Source organism: Cyprinodon tularosa, unplaced genomic scaffold, assembly GCF_016077235.1.
Source record: "Cyprinodon tularosa strain WSP-4 unplaced genomic scaffold, ASM1607723v1 ctg150, whole genome shotgun sequence".
Taxonomy (NCBI): Eukaryota; Metazoa; Chordata; class Actinopteri; order Cyprinodontiformes; family Cyprinodontidae; genus Cyprinodon; species Cyprinodon tularosa.
Genome location: NW_024038332.1, coordinates 626,646 through 643,298, shown reverse-complemented (window position 1 = coordinate 643,298; position 16,653 = coordinate 626,646). Strand labels below are relative to the sequence as shown.

Here is a 16,653-nt window from a genome sequence, read left to right as displayed (position 1 = left end):
TCAAAGAAAAATGCTTCTGTTTTTTTAAATAGAGCCGTAGCTCTCAGAGACATAAGAGGAAACTGATGTAGTTTAAATGTGCTGCAATTTTTTTCATTACTGTTTCAGTTTGTAGGCTACAGTTTGAGTCTAATTGCTGTGTTTATGCACATAAAGATAAGTTTCTTATATTCAGAAAACTGTTACTGCTATCAGATCAGATCTGCAAAGTTTTAATCCTTAAAATTAAAGTAATGTTTAATGGTAACATCTATTTCTAGGCTCAAAATTTGGCTCAATCTTGGGAGATGTTTCTCACCAAAAAACATTTTTTTCAAACTATAAGTAGTTTTCTGAAACAAACCACCTGTTTCCCATAACCTGAGTATGTTTGCTTAGAGACGAATAAAGTTGTGAAAGAATTCAAAACAACTCAAAGAAACAAACATGGTTGAATCATCCAGGACTTTACATATGAATCTAATTTTCATGTCTAGTGCCTAGACTTGAAAACTGAAGCACAAAAATACTGGTAGCAGAGAAGTTAGTGAGCTTCTCAGAATTATGCAGCAGCTGTACAGAAGCTTATGGAGCCGTATGTCCAAGTAACTGATGTGTGTGTGGGTGTGTGTGTGTGTTTGTTTGTGTGTGTGTGTGTGTATGAAAGAATGATAACCCACTGCCCTGGTTTCCAGATTGTACTCAGTAATGGTGCAGAAGAGCCACCAGCAGAAGCCCCCCTGCTCAGTGCTTCAAAGTGGGCAGAGAGCACCCCTAGACCCGGTCCCGCAGCGGCTACCCAAGCCCAAATCCCAGGGAGAACACCATAGAGACATCTGGGCACCAACCCAGATAGCAACCAGGGAAGTCCCGCAGAGGAGCCCCCCCATCCCTGTAGGGTGGAGGCCCCCAGGAATCACGAGCTACAGCACACCTACCGCCACCAGGCCCCGTCCCCCTGACACTGGCCGAGAGCCCGGCCACCATCGAACCCCCAAAGCAGGAGCCCACCCACGCAGCGCCCAGAGGGGCCAGGTGCCCCAGACAGCCAGAAGCAGTGGACCAGCAGGGCCCCCAACACTTCCGACCCCCAGGGGCTATCATGTGCATATTGATCAGCATAAGATGGGGAAAGTCAGGGCGGAGCCCGCCCCAAAGCCAGGAACAGCACGGGCGGCCCAGAAGACAGTAGGCCCAGAGCCTGACCCCACCAAAGCCACAGTTACTCCAATCAGACCCATACACCTCCCCCCATCCCAAACACACATAATCAAATATCTACCAACACCACGCTCATCCAGGAAGAACCAACCAAGCAGTCAATGACTTTATGCAATCAGCTGGTTTTCCTTAAATAGAAATCTTTTAACCAATCTGTCTGGATGATCTGATGACATTGTTTCTGTATAGAACTTTAAGATGACACAGGACTGTATTAATAAACTTAATTTAATTGAATTTGTGCTGTAAATAAGTTGAAGTCAAAGTAATTGTCAATTCTTTATTCACAGGGATCTCATCATCAAAACTTATAGTTCTTTATCTTCATAACTAAATATCATTACCCCAGATTCTCTCCAACAAGGCCAATAAAGAATGTTACAGTTAGTAATAGCTGTATGAAAAAGTAATATCAGTTCTAATCACTAACAGCTCGGCCATTGCTCTTGTGAAAGCCAGCTGTGCGATGACTCACTTCCACTGTGGTTTTATTCCCCCCCAAAAAAATGTTTTTGGCTGAGACACATTGAGGGACAAAGATAGGGACAAGTTTCATAGTGAATACCAAAGAGAAATCTTGAAAGCATTGAGTGTGTCTGCACAGCCCTGTATGGATATGCGATCAGACTAAACTGTACATAGCTAGACCTGATGTGAACATAAATCTCCGACATAGTCTGCATCCCGTCAAACTGAGGTTCTGTTGCCTTACAGTAACTTCAGATGAACACTCATATGTTTACAGGCTCAACTTCTTCAAACATTATGTTTTAAAATAGCAGAACTCATTGATCCTACAGTATGTTTCCACTGTTAGAAGCAGGAAAAGCCCCTCACTCATTTTATTCATGAAAAGAGATTTATCTCCACCATCTACTCTAACAGCAGCTTGACCGTATATACTGCAAACACAACTATGCCCATAATATTCATTAGAAAAAAAAACAGTAAAACAAGCAGAGAAAATATGTTTACAGGAGCAGAGATTATCTCTTCCATCTTATATTTGCACATCTTCCACCCGTGAACATGACCTAATGTAGGCACAAATAAAAAAATCCAAATGCAAATCACTGTGAACCTTCTTTGAATATCTGCTCAAGAAGTACAAACATGTTCACCTCCGTTTTAAAATGCACAAACCTTCTGAAGATCAGACCCATATTCTAGAGCAGAGGTCATGTTCAATGCTAATAAAGTGCAAATTGTCCTTAAAATTAATCTGGAAACTGAGGCTCCTCTGTTTTAATTTTAAGGAACTTACATCAATAATATTTGAGTCCACAAAGCCTGGAATCCTCTCATCTTTGCAAACAACTCCGGCATCTTCATCATGAGTGCAGTCACTGTTTCCCCATCCTCGAGACTTGCAGAATTCAATGCTCTTCTCACCTCCATTGCATATCACATTGTCCAACCAGATCTTTCCTGTAGAGGCAACAAGTAAAGGAAATTGAGGCTCCAGTGAATTCTGAGGCTGAAGGAGAGAAAGCCATTCACATCTGGATGATATCATTATTTTATCAAGAAAAACATTGAAACTGAAATAATTAGATATAACAATATGTTTCTGACGTTACAGTGAATTTCTTACGTTTCTTTTTTACACTTAATGTTAAAGCCAAATGTGAAGCATTTTCAGAAAATTCATTTTGCTTGGAGGGAAACAGGTTTTTCCATCAATAGTTGCATACATCTTCCTCCTTGCATTTTAATAAAGGTTAGCCCAAACTTTTTTAGGGCCCTAATGGATATTAATGCCCAACAGGGGCGGATAATCTAGGTCTAGAAAGTTAGAATTGTGTTGTTTGGTTCCAAACATTTGCATTTCTAGGTCTACAACACATATTTGGGGCTAATCACTTCATTAAGTGAACAGGATGTAGGGAAACTAGGCACAGTTTTTACTTTGTGGACCTGCATTATCCACCTCTGCATGTCACAAGACTGCTACCATGCTTTCCTCCACAGAGGGTGTGTTCAGTTGTAGTGATCTGCCAGAAATGGTGTTTAGCATATCATATCAGTTTAGGCTTCATTACAAGTGTGTTCCATTTGTGGAATGTGGAATTTCTGTATTCATTTTTTTTATTTAAATACAGAAAAGACAATCTATATCAACCCAAAATGTGGCTGACTAAAGCATCTCTGACCTTGGCCATTGCCATATTTGGAACTGTGAGTCCATCCAGTGGCTGAGACGAAGCCCAGCTGACGACAGAGCACGTTGGCGTTGGATATTGAGAAGTCGTCATCGCAGATGGTTCCCCACTCTCCTTTATAAAACAGCTCTATCCGCCCCTCGTTGTGTTTACGGGGGTATCCAGCCAGTCTGACCTTTAGCTGTGCAGTCTGAGCCTTAGGGGTCCCAGATGGAGTAGGTGCCAAGTTGGCTCTGGTAGGCGGTGTGGTCTGGGTTAGACAACAAGGAAACCACAACCCCAGCAGAAGAATGACCGCCAGCTGCTGCTTGTGCCTCGACTTCTCCATTATTTCAACTGCAGGGAAGGATAAGAAAAAGAGAAGGGTGAGGACACATGTTTAAATCTCAGAAAACTCTCTCTGTGGTGGCTGATGCTTGTAAACAGTACTCTGCACAGGTCTGATTTTTCAAAACTGCATCTATCCATACCAGCAGAGTTCAGAACCGAGACCTGACCCATTATGTTACCCTCAATTATCCCCATTTAAAATTTGTCCGGGACGGTACGGACTCGTAAATAATAAAGTGCAACCCGACCCGTGATGCTAAAAGGGTCTATTGACATCTTTTTCAGTGATCAATAGTGAGGGAAAGGGGTCAGATAGAGGAGAGGAGACCACTTTCCGTCAAATAAAGTGTGAAAGATGAGACTCCAATTCTTACCATTCTTAACTTAACCTTTGCACTCCTCACCAAATGCCTTCAGTTCAAAGTGGATTCCAAAAAGTTATACCACTGTTGCTTAAATTGTGTTATACAATTATTTAAAGAAACAACAACAAAAAATAAAAAGTGAATGGAATAGAGCAAGAACCTGCCCAGCACATGTGTGGGCGTTATTGTGAGTGAGTCAAGCTACTTAGGCATTTTAATACGTACCATCTGGTCACTGTTGAGGTGATTTAAAAGGATAAGGCAAGGCAAAGACATTTCAAAGAGATTTAAATGAACAGAACATGTGAAAGGAAAGAGAATATTAAAGTGACTTAATAAAGAGAAATGAGTGACTGCAAAATTACCCTAAAGGATCTGAATTTGGTTTAAATTGAGAAGAGGCAAACAAAGACAATTCAGCCTAAAGAAGACATATAAAACAATTCTGTGGTAAGTCCATTTGTAGCCTGCTAAAACCGCTTTACCTTGAACACATACCGCCATGTTACAAAACCACATATCGCTAAAGTGCTGTATGAAACATGAAATGGAAAGAAAGAGTTAACAGGCTTCTTGTCATTTAAATCTGCCCTCTTCTCAGTGTTTAATGTCTAAATATCTATCAGCATTACTGTAATCAACCTTTCTAATGATCACTGGACACCTTTTTGCATGTTTCCTCTGTTAATTTTGATTATGTATTTTTTGTAATGAGCTCCAAGTCTTTGTGGTTATAAGGTTTCCCCCCCACCACCACTCTAATATAGTTAGTCATTGTTCCTTTTAATTCCAGTCAGTAACAAAATACAAACAAGAAAAAAAATAACATTTTGTCAGGGTATACAGTCAGGTCCATATGCATTTTGACATGACACTATGTAATTTTTCTTTATTATTTACTGAAACATATTAAAGTTATAGTTATGAACATGAAGTTTATCTTTAATTATCTATATCAAAGTTGGATGAATGTGTCGGAGCTTCAGCTCCTTAACATGTGCCACCCTGTTTTTAAGGGGACCAAAAGTAACAGAACAATCCAATTAAAGTTTATTTCATGGGAGGATGTGAGCAATTCCTTTATTGTGCAATAAAGGAATTAAGCCTATAAAAGGCCTGAAGTTAGTGAGATTTAGGAGAATTTCCTGTGAAGGAAACATGTTTTCAAATGAGCTCTCTTTACAGGAGAACCAGGGCATTCTTTATAGAGGACCAATCCTGCCATAATTAAAAATACATACAGATATAAATGAAGGATTGAATATTATAAAAATTGCTTGAAAAAGTAGGTAATTATATGAATTTGTGTGTCATTAAATTAGACAAAATAATAAAAATATTAAATTTGTCCATTAATCAATTATTCATCTAAAAATGCAGATTTTAACTTCCATTTTTATTTCTTATTTTCTTCCTGCATTTATGCTTACTTATTTTGAACCCACTGATTTTCTATTATACATTTCTTGAAGTCTTTATTTTGTGTTTGTGCATTTATTGCAAGTATAAAATATATATAAAAGAATGTCAAAAAAATATTTTGAAAAACTAACATTAGAAAAAAATAGCATATGAATAATAAAATTGAAAAAGCATCATCTGTAAAACACGTCCGAAGCAGTGAGATGACTCGAACACGTAGGGCTGTCCAATTTAAGCTCCTGGAATGAAGGGATTGTGTTTAAAAGAAGCATTAGTTATGCTATTTGTTTCTGCAATCTGCTCTAAACATCAACTGCATTTGAACAAAACAATAAGCAAATGTCTCTGGCCAAACACTTGTGGGCATTACTGTACAAGTACAATTACTGTAGATTGGAATTGACTGTATGTCAATGTGCAAAATTTCTGCCTGTTCTTTTGTGCAAAACTGTCAAAATGTATGCACAGTGTTAATGGAGATCATTTTTTTAAGTCTTGGTTCCCTGTTGCATTCAGCTTTAGTTTAATTTATGTGCAGAATTAGGTAGAGATCGATGATTTTAAAAAGAAAAAAAAAACATTAAAATTGCACCTTTCTGTCACATGAATAGGATTTGATCTATAAAATCCAGTGTAGATCTCCCCTGGTGATTAGATTTTTTGTCCAGTCTCAGGCTTATTTGCATCAGCTCTGGAGAGTTTACAGTATATACAGAATCCCAACCAAAACAAAGAACGCTCCGGAGTTTTGTTGTTGAAGTTAATTTTTAAAAACTTGAATAGAAAATATCAAACATTTCTTTTTTTTTTTACTGTTGGTGAAAAGTATTCACATAATTTCAAATAAATGTTCTTCATCCATTTTTACATTAGTAGCAGGTTGGTAACTGGGCACCATATAGGACTCCTATTGATAACTGAAGTAGGACTCCTAAGCTTTTAGTGAGTGGTAAAAAGTTTATGGCACAAATACAGTAGTGTGATGTGTTTGAACAGGAACCGCATATCAGATTTAGCCTTTCCAAAACACAGTATGGGATTGAATACATAGCCTGAGTCTGATTTCACTGCGTTTGGAAAAAGACATATGTTCAACAAGCTTTGGTGTGGAACAGCTTCCAGAGGTAGAGCTACTGTGACTTAGAACTGCATATCTGAAAATAAACAAAAAAACATCAAAGAAAAATGCTTCTGTTTTTTTAAGTAGAGCCGTAGATCTCAGAGACATAAGAGGAAACTGATCTAGTTTAAATGTGCTGCAATTTTTTCATTACTGTTTCAGTTTGTAGGCTACAGTTTGAGTCTAATTGCTGTGTTTATGCACATAAAGATAAGTTTTCTTCTATTCAGAAAACTGTTACTGCTATCAGATCAGATCTGCAAAGTTTTAATCCTTAAAATTAAAGTAATGTTTAATGCTAACATCTATTTCTAAGCTCAAAATTTGGCTCAATCTTGGGAGATGTTTCTCACCAAAAAACATTTTTTTTTCAAACTATAAGTAGTTTTCTGAAACAAACCACCTGTTTCCCATAACCTGAGTATGTTTGCTTAGAGACGAATAAAGTTGTGAAAGAATTCAAAACAACTCAAAGAAACAAACATGGTTGAATCATCCAGGACTTTACATATGAATCTAATTTTCATGTCTAGTGCCTAGACTTGAAAACTGAAGCACAAAAACATTTTCTATCCAAAGTGCTGAGCTTTAGCTGCTTTGGAAATGCACAGCTTTTAGTGGCAGTGGAAAACCTGCAGCTGTAACTGCAGTGAAAGGACATTCTAAACAGCATTGACTCAGCAGGGCAGATATGCGTTGATCTATTGCAGAGATTCCAGAACTTTTCAGCTTTGGACCCACAAAATGTTACCAGAGTCGACTCATGACCCAAACTATTAGTTCAGCACTTTAAGATAACTATTGTTTAGTTCAATTTCTGCAGAAGCTCCCAGGACCTCATACTGGTTGATCAAGGACCCCGACTGGGGCCACCAACCCAAATTTGTGGAATCATTTTTCTATTACTGCTATTCCCAAATCTTTAAGCCTGTGACCCCATAAAAGTATATTCACACTATATTTATATACAAATATAGAGTAAAGCAATTAAATACTTTTTAAATGCATTCATATTTTAACATGACATTTAATTCCTAATTTTAAATATATTTTTTAATAATTAAATAGGAAATTGAAATATTTCTATAATTAATTAAAGTATTTCTTTAAATTTGCAAATATTTTAATCTAAACATCTCTTAATATGATCAGATTAGCATTCAGCATAAAGACACACAAAATGAACAATGAGTCCCTTAAGCACCATTCTAAGACCATAATTAAAATAATGGGTCACTGAAAATTATTTGAACTTTTATTAGTTTTTAAAAACATCTAAGTCTTAGTCTATCAAGTAAAAAAATGAAAGTTGAATCAAACTAGTGCTGTAAATGTTAATTTCATAATAACCAGAAATGATTTTCTCCTGTTATTCTTCTAACAGACCGATAGAACTGGATCCTCTTACCTTATGCTTGCAGTATTAAGGAGGTTATAATGGTTCCAGTGGAGAGAGGGGTGCTGGCTGCTTGATGTGCTGATCCACAGCTTTATGGACCGAACCCCCACAGAAAGAAGATTGATTAATAACTCAGTGCCTGGTTAGACTCTTGTTCTCCATTAAGTATTGGTACAATTAGCAGAGCAGCAGGTCACCCTTTTTACTCCTTATGGCAACTCCTGTCTTTAAATTGCCAGCTGTGCAGCTTTCACCGAGGAGTTGGAGGAGGAGGTAAGTGAGTGGGAGGAGGAGGCTGAGTCTTGAAGGGGCTGGATTTATTCCCTGGAAAGACACTGACTCTTTTCACGTCTGGTTCTGTAACAGGGCTCTCTCTTCCTTACGAAACGCTAAAAAGCTGGAATCTGCTCCTTTCTCAGACAGACGTGTATCTGATGAAGTACACGTGTGCTGAGAAAAGTTTCCAGCCAAACTCCATGTCCCCCCCCCCCCCTTTCCTTCCTCAGTTACATATCTGTGCTTCATTCCGACAGTTGCCACATGTGTGGAAACTCTCATTCTTCATTGATGCTAATCAAACCTCAATATTTCATGTCATTCAAGTTGGAACTAATATGACTATCAGGTACTGTCTCATGATTAAAACTTAAAATCCAGCTCATGTTATTTATTATAATTGTGTCTAAGTATCTTTAAGTCTTGGGATAAGGACATTTCAGCAATGAGTTTTCTGCATATTCATTTCAGTAGATCATGTTACTTTAGGTGGGTAATCAGAAATTGTACTCCTAAGTAGCAATAGTCTCAGAAAAAACAATGAGTACGTTGAAGTGCAACTACTTCTAAAATCACATTTTCTTTTAAAAATTACTGGTAAATGCAGGTGGTTACTACCAACCTCTACTTTCTGGAAGGAATTCTAGTGACCACAATCTGGTACTTCTGAATAAATAATTAAATTGATGAATATTTTAACATATATTTTAACAAAAGGCAAAAATCTTATGCTTAGATGCAAAATTTTGATCGATACTGAAGTCTGTTGCTTAGCCTTCATGATATTTGTACCGTACTTTCTAAAGTTCTCATTTTAGAAAAGAGACGAGCCCCACATAGAGTACAGAAAAAAAAATATTTTAATGGAGATTCAACATGAAAATTCTTTAAGATAAAAATACATTCTATGCAGGTAAAATGCAAATGAGAAACATGACAAAGATCTCAAAAAATGATGACTGTAACACTGAACAGATTTTATAAAAAAAAAAAAAGCAAGACAGGCACTTCAAATCTCATTATTCTAGTTTTCAAACTTACAAACATGAGACGGATCTTGGTCCCTGCGATCACAGATGGACGAACAGGAAGATTTTTGTAAATAACAGATCACTAAAACAGAACAAGTGTGAAGAACCCCTCCATTGGAGGAAAGCACTGAGGTTCACCGTAGAAAAATTATTAGAAGAAGTGACGCGGTCTTTGGACTTTCTGACTACCGTACATTTCTCAATGTGTTCTAGTTTCTCCTGACAGACATGGAATGGCCTGAAGGCACTTCAAGAACATAACTTTATCTGTTCATGTAAGCAACTTCACCCACATTTACAGTCCATGAAGGAGAAGCAGTAACAGACCAAAAAAAAAAAAGTGATATTTAAGGAGCTTCTGAGTAAAATGAATGGGCCATGCAGCAGAAGCTGCTAGAGCTATGGAGCGAATTTTGTTCCATTATTTCCACACAAAGATTGGAACAAAAAAAAAAAAAATGTATTTATGTCACTATTAAAAGATTTTGTACTTACTTTTTCGCTTTGAGTTTACCAGAATGCATAATTTTCAAATAGCGTTTTACAGATCCTATTATCCTCACTTCCAGATGGTGGAAGTGAGGAGGGAAGACTCATTTCTAGAGGCCCGTATGGACGTTAGCAACAACATTTTATTGGTCAATAAAATGAGTTAAGAGCGAGCATTTGTATCGAGCCTGAAATTAAAAGAATCTGATCTGTAAAATGCAACATAAGTGGAAAAATGTAACAATATCTCAAAAATTGTTTTAATGAATTCTGAAGAAACTTATACCGGTAACTTAAAAAAAAACGTAGTTTTGGTTAAAAAGTTTCTAAAGGCATAATTTCCAGATTGCATTTTTGTTCAAATTACAATTTCTAAGATATAGTTGTTTCTTTTTTATTTCAATTCACAAAACATGTAATAAATATGGAACAAAGCTCTCTCCATACTAAAACCTATTTTCCCCTCTTTATTAAAGCCATCCAGTTGATTTAACCACATACAGGAAGCCGATGTTAATAGTGTTTCAGCTTTAACAGAGACTATGTAGACAGGGGTTTTAGTAAGGGAATAAATACAGCTGGAAACACTATTTAAAAATAAAGTCTCCCTGTAGTGACAGTTGCTATGATTTAACTTGCTTTCAAACATAAGCCTTGATGTTTCCCCACTTATCTTCTCTGTGAAGCTTAAAATTAATAAAGGGAATCCTTTTTATCATCATTGTACCTTCAAACAGCCTGGAGGTACTTCAGTAAACGTATCAGGCCCAGAACCGGATACCAACAAATGGGTAAAGACCTTCCAAAGGACAAAGCTACCTGATCACAGGTATTTTTTAAATTAAGTACTTCAGGCAACGTTGGATTTCAGAATCACCAAACCTGAACATCTGAAACCAGCCGAAGCCATGGTTTTAAGGAGCGCTCATCTAACCAACAAACATTGACTTAAATAACCTAAATGTACCAGCGGATTGGGTGGCTCACAAGGGATTTTAGAAATGAACAGTCTAAAGTGCTTCTGATTGTTGCAGCAGATTTCTTATTTTTTCCCCTCAGTCCGCAGATTAGGATGGATGCAGAAGCTCCAGGAGGGCTCCAACAGCACCAAAGTAACCCTGGCAAACCAAAACAGCAAGAATGAATACATGAATGTTCACTCTGACTCTGCATCTGTGTGCTGAAGAATAAATGTATGCTACAGCCTGCAGGTGTTACTTGCCTCATGTCGAAGGAAGAGGGCCTTGAGCTGGCCTTTGGACCAGTAGTCCATGGCGTAGGCCAGCAGCTTCATAGAGAGGGTGTTCACTCTCAGGAAGTTCCCCACAAACACAACTCTCTCTATGTTCTGAACAAACACAAGAAACTAAGAATCTGCATTCACAAAAAAACTGATGCTCTTTAATAAGCAGCAACAAACATGGGGGACAATTGTGGTTCTTTTTATATTTCATTGGCAGTATTCTTAGCAGCCCCCACCTCAGCTTCAAACAAAGCTATCCGGTGTGAGGACCTCTACGCCTTCATAGCCCTGTACAATGCTGCTTGATCAAGACGGCACAAGGCAGCACCGTAAAGAGGCTGAAAGCAGAGAGGAATAACACTGTTCTCCTGTCTTTTTATACAGAACCACTCTAAACACACATCCTAAATCAAACCGTTTGACTTCAGCTTCCTAGTTACCGTAGTAAAACCAACTCATCTTAGAACAGGTCTGGATTCTCTGAGAAACTGTCCAGTGAGACAGTTCTGCACTCCTTTATTAGAGATGAAGGCTTCAGAAACCTTCTGTGTTCATATGAAAGGGAAACTGATGAAGTGGAATATGCTGGCCGGTAAAGGTGGTTTCTCTTCGTTTTACAGGTGGCTGGAGTCTTAACCTACTCCAATTTTGTTTCCATCCACTAACTGTCTGGAAGGAGGTGAAGCTGAGCCAGAAAATGTTCCTATTTTTTCCCCTCAAAGTGTTACAACCCTGTTACAACACAGTGTGATGTTGTTTCTGCTTCCACCATAAAGACAGAAGATCATAGTGCGAACACAAGGGGAAAACATCTGTAACGTTCCCATACTGCATAGTAAACGATAAAAACTGGTTGGTCACACCTCCATCGAAAAACAGGTGCTGGGATGTTGGTAAAACAAAAATCATCTTGATTCATCTCTATTGATTCTCCTTCATTTCCCAGGAGAAAGAACCAACCCCAGGGTCTGAGATAACGGCTCGATTTAACATGCGCATTACTGACCTCGTTTAGAGCGCACATTCTGGTAATGGAGCCGATGTTATTGGTGATGGTGACCAGCGTCGCTCTGGCCAGATCCTCCTTAGACACAGACTCCCTTTTTTCTTTTGACATCATGTTGCCAAAACTAGAAAATAAAAAAAGATGCATCTACTGTCATAGTTCTGTTGTCAGTTTTAGAACTTTAACTCCTGTTAACCTCAATGTATAACTGTTACAATATTTTATGTCTTGTATATTTTTACTATATTAAATGGAATGGATTTGTGCTATAACTTATGTTCATGTACTCTTCATGCTTCTGGAGTTGTTTTTCAAAGAAGTTGTATAAAATATAGGATTCTAAACAAGAATAACTGATAACTTTCCACCAATCTGAAGGTTGAATGACCCAAATAATCAAATAAAGAGTCACTGGTTTACTTATTCAATTTAGGAGCAAAAAGAGTTATAGAGTTGAACAATCTATGGTTTTAAATTAAAATTGGATTAATTGCAAACAAATAATTAAAGACAAAGTAATTCACTCAAACAGGTTTCTTTTTCGTCAAATTGAGGCTTGTGTAATTTTCTTTTCAACATTGTGCGATTTTAATCATGTAAATGGAGGAAAAAGGAACGCCGCTCTCAAAAACCGCTTCCCCCACTTAAAAAATTAAAATCAGCAACACATATCTGACACTGGTTCAAATGACGTGACTATGATCTGCATTGGATCATCCTGGAAAAAAATGTAAAATCCTTCATCGGTTGATCTTTAGTACTCACTAAGGGCGACTATAAGATGTTAAGTCTCCAAACTGTTGTTTTATTCACAGATTAAACCAAATATAACGATGCTTAGAAGTCCCTCTGATGGTAAAATCCACCACAAACAGGCTTGTTGCCAACAACAGGAACAGCAGCAGCAGCTGCAAACCGCACCTTGAGGCCACAGCCCAGCCTGGCAGTCCAAACCTCTCGTAGTCTCCTCCATAGATGTCCCGGACCAGCTTGTCCACACGCGTGCTCTCCCCCTGAGAAGCCATCTCTAGGGCTTCCTCGAAGGTGGAGCAGCCGGTGAGAAGGCAGCACAGGCCCAGGAAGGTCCCACCACCGAGGCTGGAAACACATTTACCTGATATTTATCAAAGGTTTAAATCTAGTGTTTCGTTTATTCCATGTAGGGATCTTTAATTGTTAAAATTAGCACTTCAACCTATTAAAATGTAGAACACCACAAGTGCAGAGCCTCACCTGGTGCCGGTGACTCTCTTGTAGTTGTTCTCTGAGTAGACAGCCAGGATGCTGACCCCTGAGCCGATGTTGACCAGCAGCAGAGGATATGGATTCTCAAGTGCGTAGGGCTTCTCAGCGCACTGGTCCGGGTCGGTGGGGTTTTCAAAGTAGTAGCACTCCAAGGGGCCGCTGGACATCACCGAGTCGATGTACAGCACACCCCGAACCAGACAGTCCAGCTCGTCCAGCTTGTGGAGCTCCAGGTCCGCCATCTTTTTTGGTGTGAAAGAGACATAAAGGGGTCAACATACATCCAGTATGGGCAAAACTATTATTAATTCAGGGTAAATAAAAATCCCACTAGAGATTCAAATTTACAAATACTCTACATATGCAGACTCAAATATGTGCAGGAAGAATTAATCCATTTAATCAATTATTAAAATAATCATGAACTCATTTCATAATCAAACCGTTGTCTAGAATAACAGTACAGTCTAGATAACAGGCTGAAAGAATAACCTACTTACAGCAGTAAATGAGACAAAACACTACATATAAAATAATATTCTCCATTTAAATTTAAACACCTTTGTTTCTTATATATCTCACCACATAAATGTACATGTTTATATTTAGTTTCTGCCATTTAAAACCATATAACATGCAGAATAACAGCCATTTCTTCTAAATTCAAAACATTTATTTTGAGATGTTAATTTACTGAAAGCTTTCCTTTTTAGAATAATAAAAAAGCACTAATACACTTCCACCAATGTCTTTATAAATCTCACTTAGATCCACAGAGACGGATCGTTTCCGCTCTTATCTATGATCTTTTTTAACACTTAATGTTGGACTTTTCTTTCTAATTTAGAAAACTCCACCATGGATTAAGTTCCCTGTTTATTCAATGTGCTTATGAGCAATATCATGCCTCTGGTTACATGGTGTTTTGATGATAAATGCCCAAAAAGCTTGTTTGAAAACGAATGCACCAAAACGAAGCGTAAAACACAGTACTAAAATATATGAAGCAAACAGGATATTTTTAAATTGTTGTAAAGCTTTTGTATGCTACTGGTGTAGAAATAAAAAGTAACAGAATGAGATCATACTTCTTTTCATTTTGGCCTCCTTTCATACCTGTAAAAGTTTTCTCTAAGGGGCAGCTGGCTTATTCTGTTGGGAAATAGTGGCTCATCCTAGAAGATGGTGATGATTTTGGAGCAGGGGCTTCATTTATGGGCTTGATTAGTGCAACAAATTGTCTTAAATATAAGGATTCCAAATACTTTTAAACCTAATTGGGGTCGGATCGAGCAAAAATTAAGCTTCTAGAACGGACTCCTTCCCATTAAAAATTCATGGTCTTTGCCAAGTCCGAAGTCTTTACCAGGAAGGGAGACTGTTTAAATGAGCTCTAAAAAACTCTGATAAAATTAGTGGTCAAAGATGCAGCCATTACAAGTTTATGACCGGCTTATTCTTAACTTGTTAAAGGACATTTAAACAATTCAGATTTAGGTCAGTACCCATCACTTAGACCTTGTGACTCCATCTGCAAGCTTGGTCAGGGGAACAGAGAAGCAGGAAACTCAGGGGAGGGGAAAAAAGAGGAAGGGATCTGAAAACAGGAACTTTATACAACTGAAAATGATTATTTTCATTTTAAAAATGTGTGAAATCTTTTTTTTCTCCAACATTTTATATTTGTCTACTAGACAAAATGATTGCAATACCAAGGAAGCTATTGAGAAAGTAGTATTAAAAAAGAAGCAATCTGCTTGCGCTGCAAAAGAGATGCAACCCACCCACCGTAAGGAAATCAGACTCAAATTTGAACGCCCCCCCTCCTGTAGCACACAGAGTGGTATGCAGACTGGAGAAGTGCTTGTTTCGGCCCATCTGCAGGAAGGCAGGCAGGTCATGAGTGGGGAAGCGAATGAAGTGCAGGTTGCCCGTCCGTCCGCAGAGCGTCAGGTCCTGCAGCTCCAGGTGGACGTCCCTGATGCCAGTGGTGCCATAGGCGGTGTTGGAGGTCAGGTAGCGCCGGATGCTCTTCAGATTCTCCACCTCTTCCTGCTCCTCCTCTGCAGTGATGTCTTTGGGCTCAAAGTAGACAAGTTTCACCAGGGTACCTCCAATGTCCATTCCAAACCAAGGAAAGGCTGAAATGTATAAAAGATATAAAACACTCGTTCAGTCATTTTTATTTCAAAAAATAAATGAATAAACCAATGACTGACATACTGTCACAGGGGATGGATTGTTTTTATGTGATGCAGCTGGCATAGGAAGCAATAAGCAGCTTCTTTGCTACCAGGAGTACAGTGTGTACTGAGATCGCCATCTTGTGCAAAATAGATTCTGGCTATTTACTGCCTCTATGGCTCAATTATATTATAGCAAACCCCAAAACCAGAAGGATACGATGGTTTCCCCTTCAGAACTGTTTAATAACACATATCCACGTCAATAAAACATCCCACAATATAGCAGCAGTAATTACACCTAATTTAATCACACATTTCTGAAGGGAGCGCCTTATATTTTGTGTACATGCAGCAACCCCCCCTCTTTCCTCAGTAAATACCCGTTAGCTTTGTTAACACCTACGCGGCCTCGTCTTCTTCACCGAGTCTTTCCGAAGCCTCGCAGTCGAGTTGGAGCTCCGCCGCTCGGACGCGGCTCTCCCCGCGGAAGCTGCTGCCTCATTCTGGGGCTCGTTGCTGGAGCGACCGGCGGGCATCTCCTTGTTGCACCGCGGAAGCTTCGAGGGCGTTTCGTCTTCTTCGACATCACCGTCTTGTTGACGGCCGTTAAACGCCATTGGATTAGCCAATTAGCTACATATGATTTCTGTTGATAGAGGGTAGGAAATAAAAAGGCGGGGTGTTTATGGGGAAAGTATAAACAGACGCCTGACAGCTAAGATAATTAGCTGGATAACTGGAATCATAAATGGCTGAGCTGCATGTCCGTTTTATGTTGGCTGTCAAGCGAGATGTGGGCGGGGTCAAGAGATTGATTGATGGAACCTACAACCAATAGAATTGCGACTCCGCCAAACAAGCTAATTATACTTTCCTTAGATTTTACCACAATATTCAGAGGTGTCAAAAGTATTCCAGTTTATACTCAAGTAGAGGTATAGATAATAATTTGTTTTTTTATTTGGAAGTTCCAAAACAACATCCTGGTACCCATGGGCGGTTCTAGGTGGGGGCCAAGGAGGCCAGTGCCCCTGTAGAACTTGTCCTTGCTCCTATTTTGGCCCCTGTACTGAAAACATAAACTGATGAAAAAATAAATGAAAGTCTATTTTTCTTGAAATAGTTGTATTACATTTATTTAAGCAGGTAGGTCAGACAATTTGGTAATGAAATAAGATG

At 38.6% G+C, this 16,653-nt stretch overlaps 2 protein-coding genes across 6 annotated transcripts in view; both read right to left on the bottom strand.

The window, feature by feature from the left end:
• Nucleotides 1-8,278, bottom strand: part of loxl3b (lysyl oxidase-like 3b) — a 37,868-nt gene extending 29,590 nt beyond the window's left edge. Inside the window, exons 1-3 of one of the 4 annotated variants that reach the window (XM_038279460.1) lie at nt 8,008-8,278; nt 3,354-3,698; nt 2,465-2,628 (exon numbers count right to left, since the gene is read on the bottom strand). In XM_038279460.1, coding sequence (XP_038135388.1) covers nt 2,465-2,628; nt 3,354-3,690 — 501 coding nt within the window. In that variant the 5' untranslated portion in view covers nt 3,691-3,698; nt 8,008-8,278. The remainder of the gene's footprint in view (nt 1-2,464; nt 2,629-3,353; nt 3,699-8,007) is intronic. The other 3 variants (XM_038279457.1, XM_038279456.1, XM_038279459.1) reach the window with 3 other exon arrangements.
• A 2,568-nt stretch (nt 8,279-10,846) lies between these two features.
• pank2 (pantothenate kinase 2) lies at nt 10,847-16,273 on the bottom strand. 2 transcript variants are annotated; one of them, XM_038279454.1, is made up of 7 exons: nt 15,878-16,273; nt 15,077-15,429; nt 13,277-13,530; nt 12,965-13,141; nt 12,044-12,167; nt 11,017-11,142; nt 10,847-10,912 (listed from the first exon to the last, which is right to left on the bottom strand). In XM_038279454.1, exons 1-7 carry the CDS (start codon nt 16,089-16,091, stop codon nt 10,862-10,864), a joined length of 1,299 nt encoding a protein of 432 aa, XP_038135382.1. In that variant the 5' UTR covers nt 16,092-16,273; the 3' UTR covers nt 10,847-10,861. The 2 variants fall into 2 exon arrangements, with proteins under 2 accessions (XP_038135382.1, XP_038135383.1); XM_038279455.1 differs by having other exon boundaries at nt 15,855-15,994.
• Nucleotides 16,274-16,653: the final 380 nt, after the last annotated feature.

Coding starts and splice junctions, on each gene's coding strand:
- pank2 (XM_038279454.1), bottom strand. CDS start 16,091: ATGGCGTTTAACGGCCGTCAACAAGACGGTGATGTCGAAGAAGACGAA. Junction 15,430..15,877: donor GGTGAAGAAGACGAGGCCGC/GTAGGTGTTAAC, acceptor TATACATTTCAG/CCTTTCCTTGGTTTGGAATG. Junction 11,143..12,043: donor GAATGTGCGCTCTAAACGAG/GTCAGTAATGCG, acceptor GTGTTTGTTCAG/AACATAGAGAGAGTTGTGTT.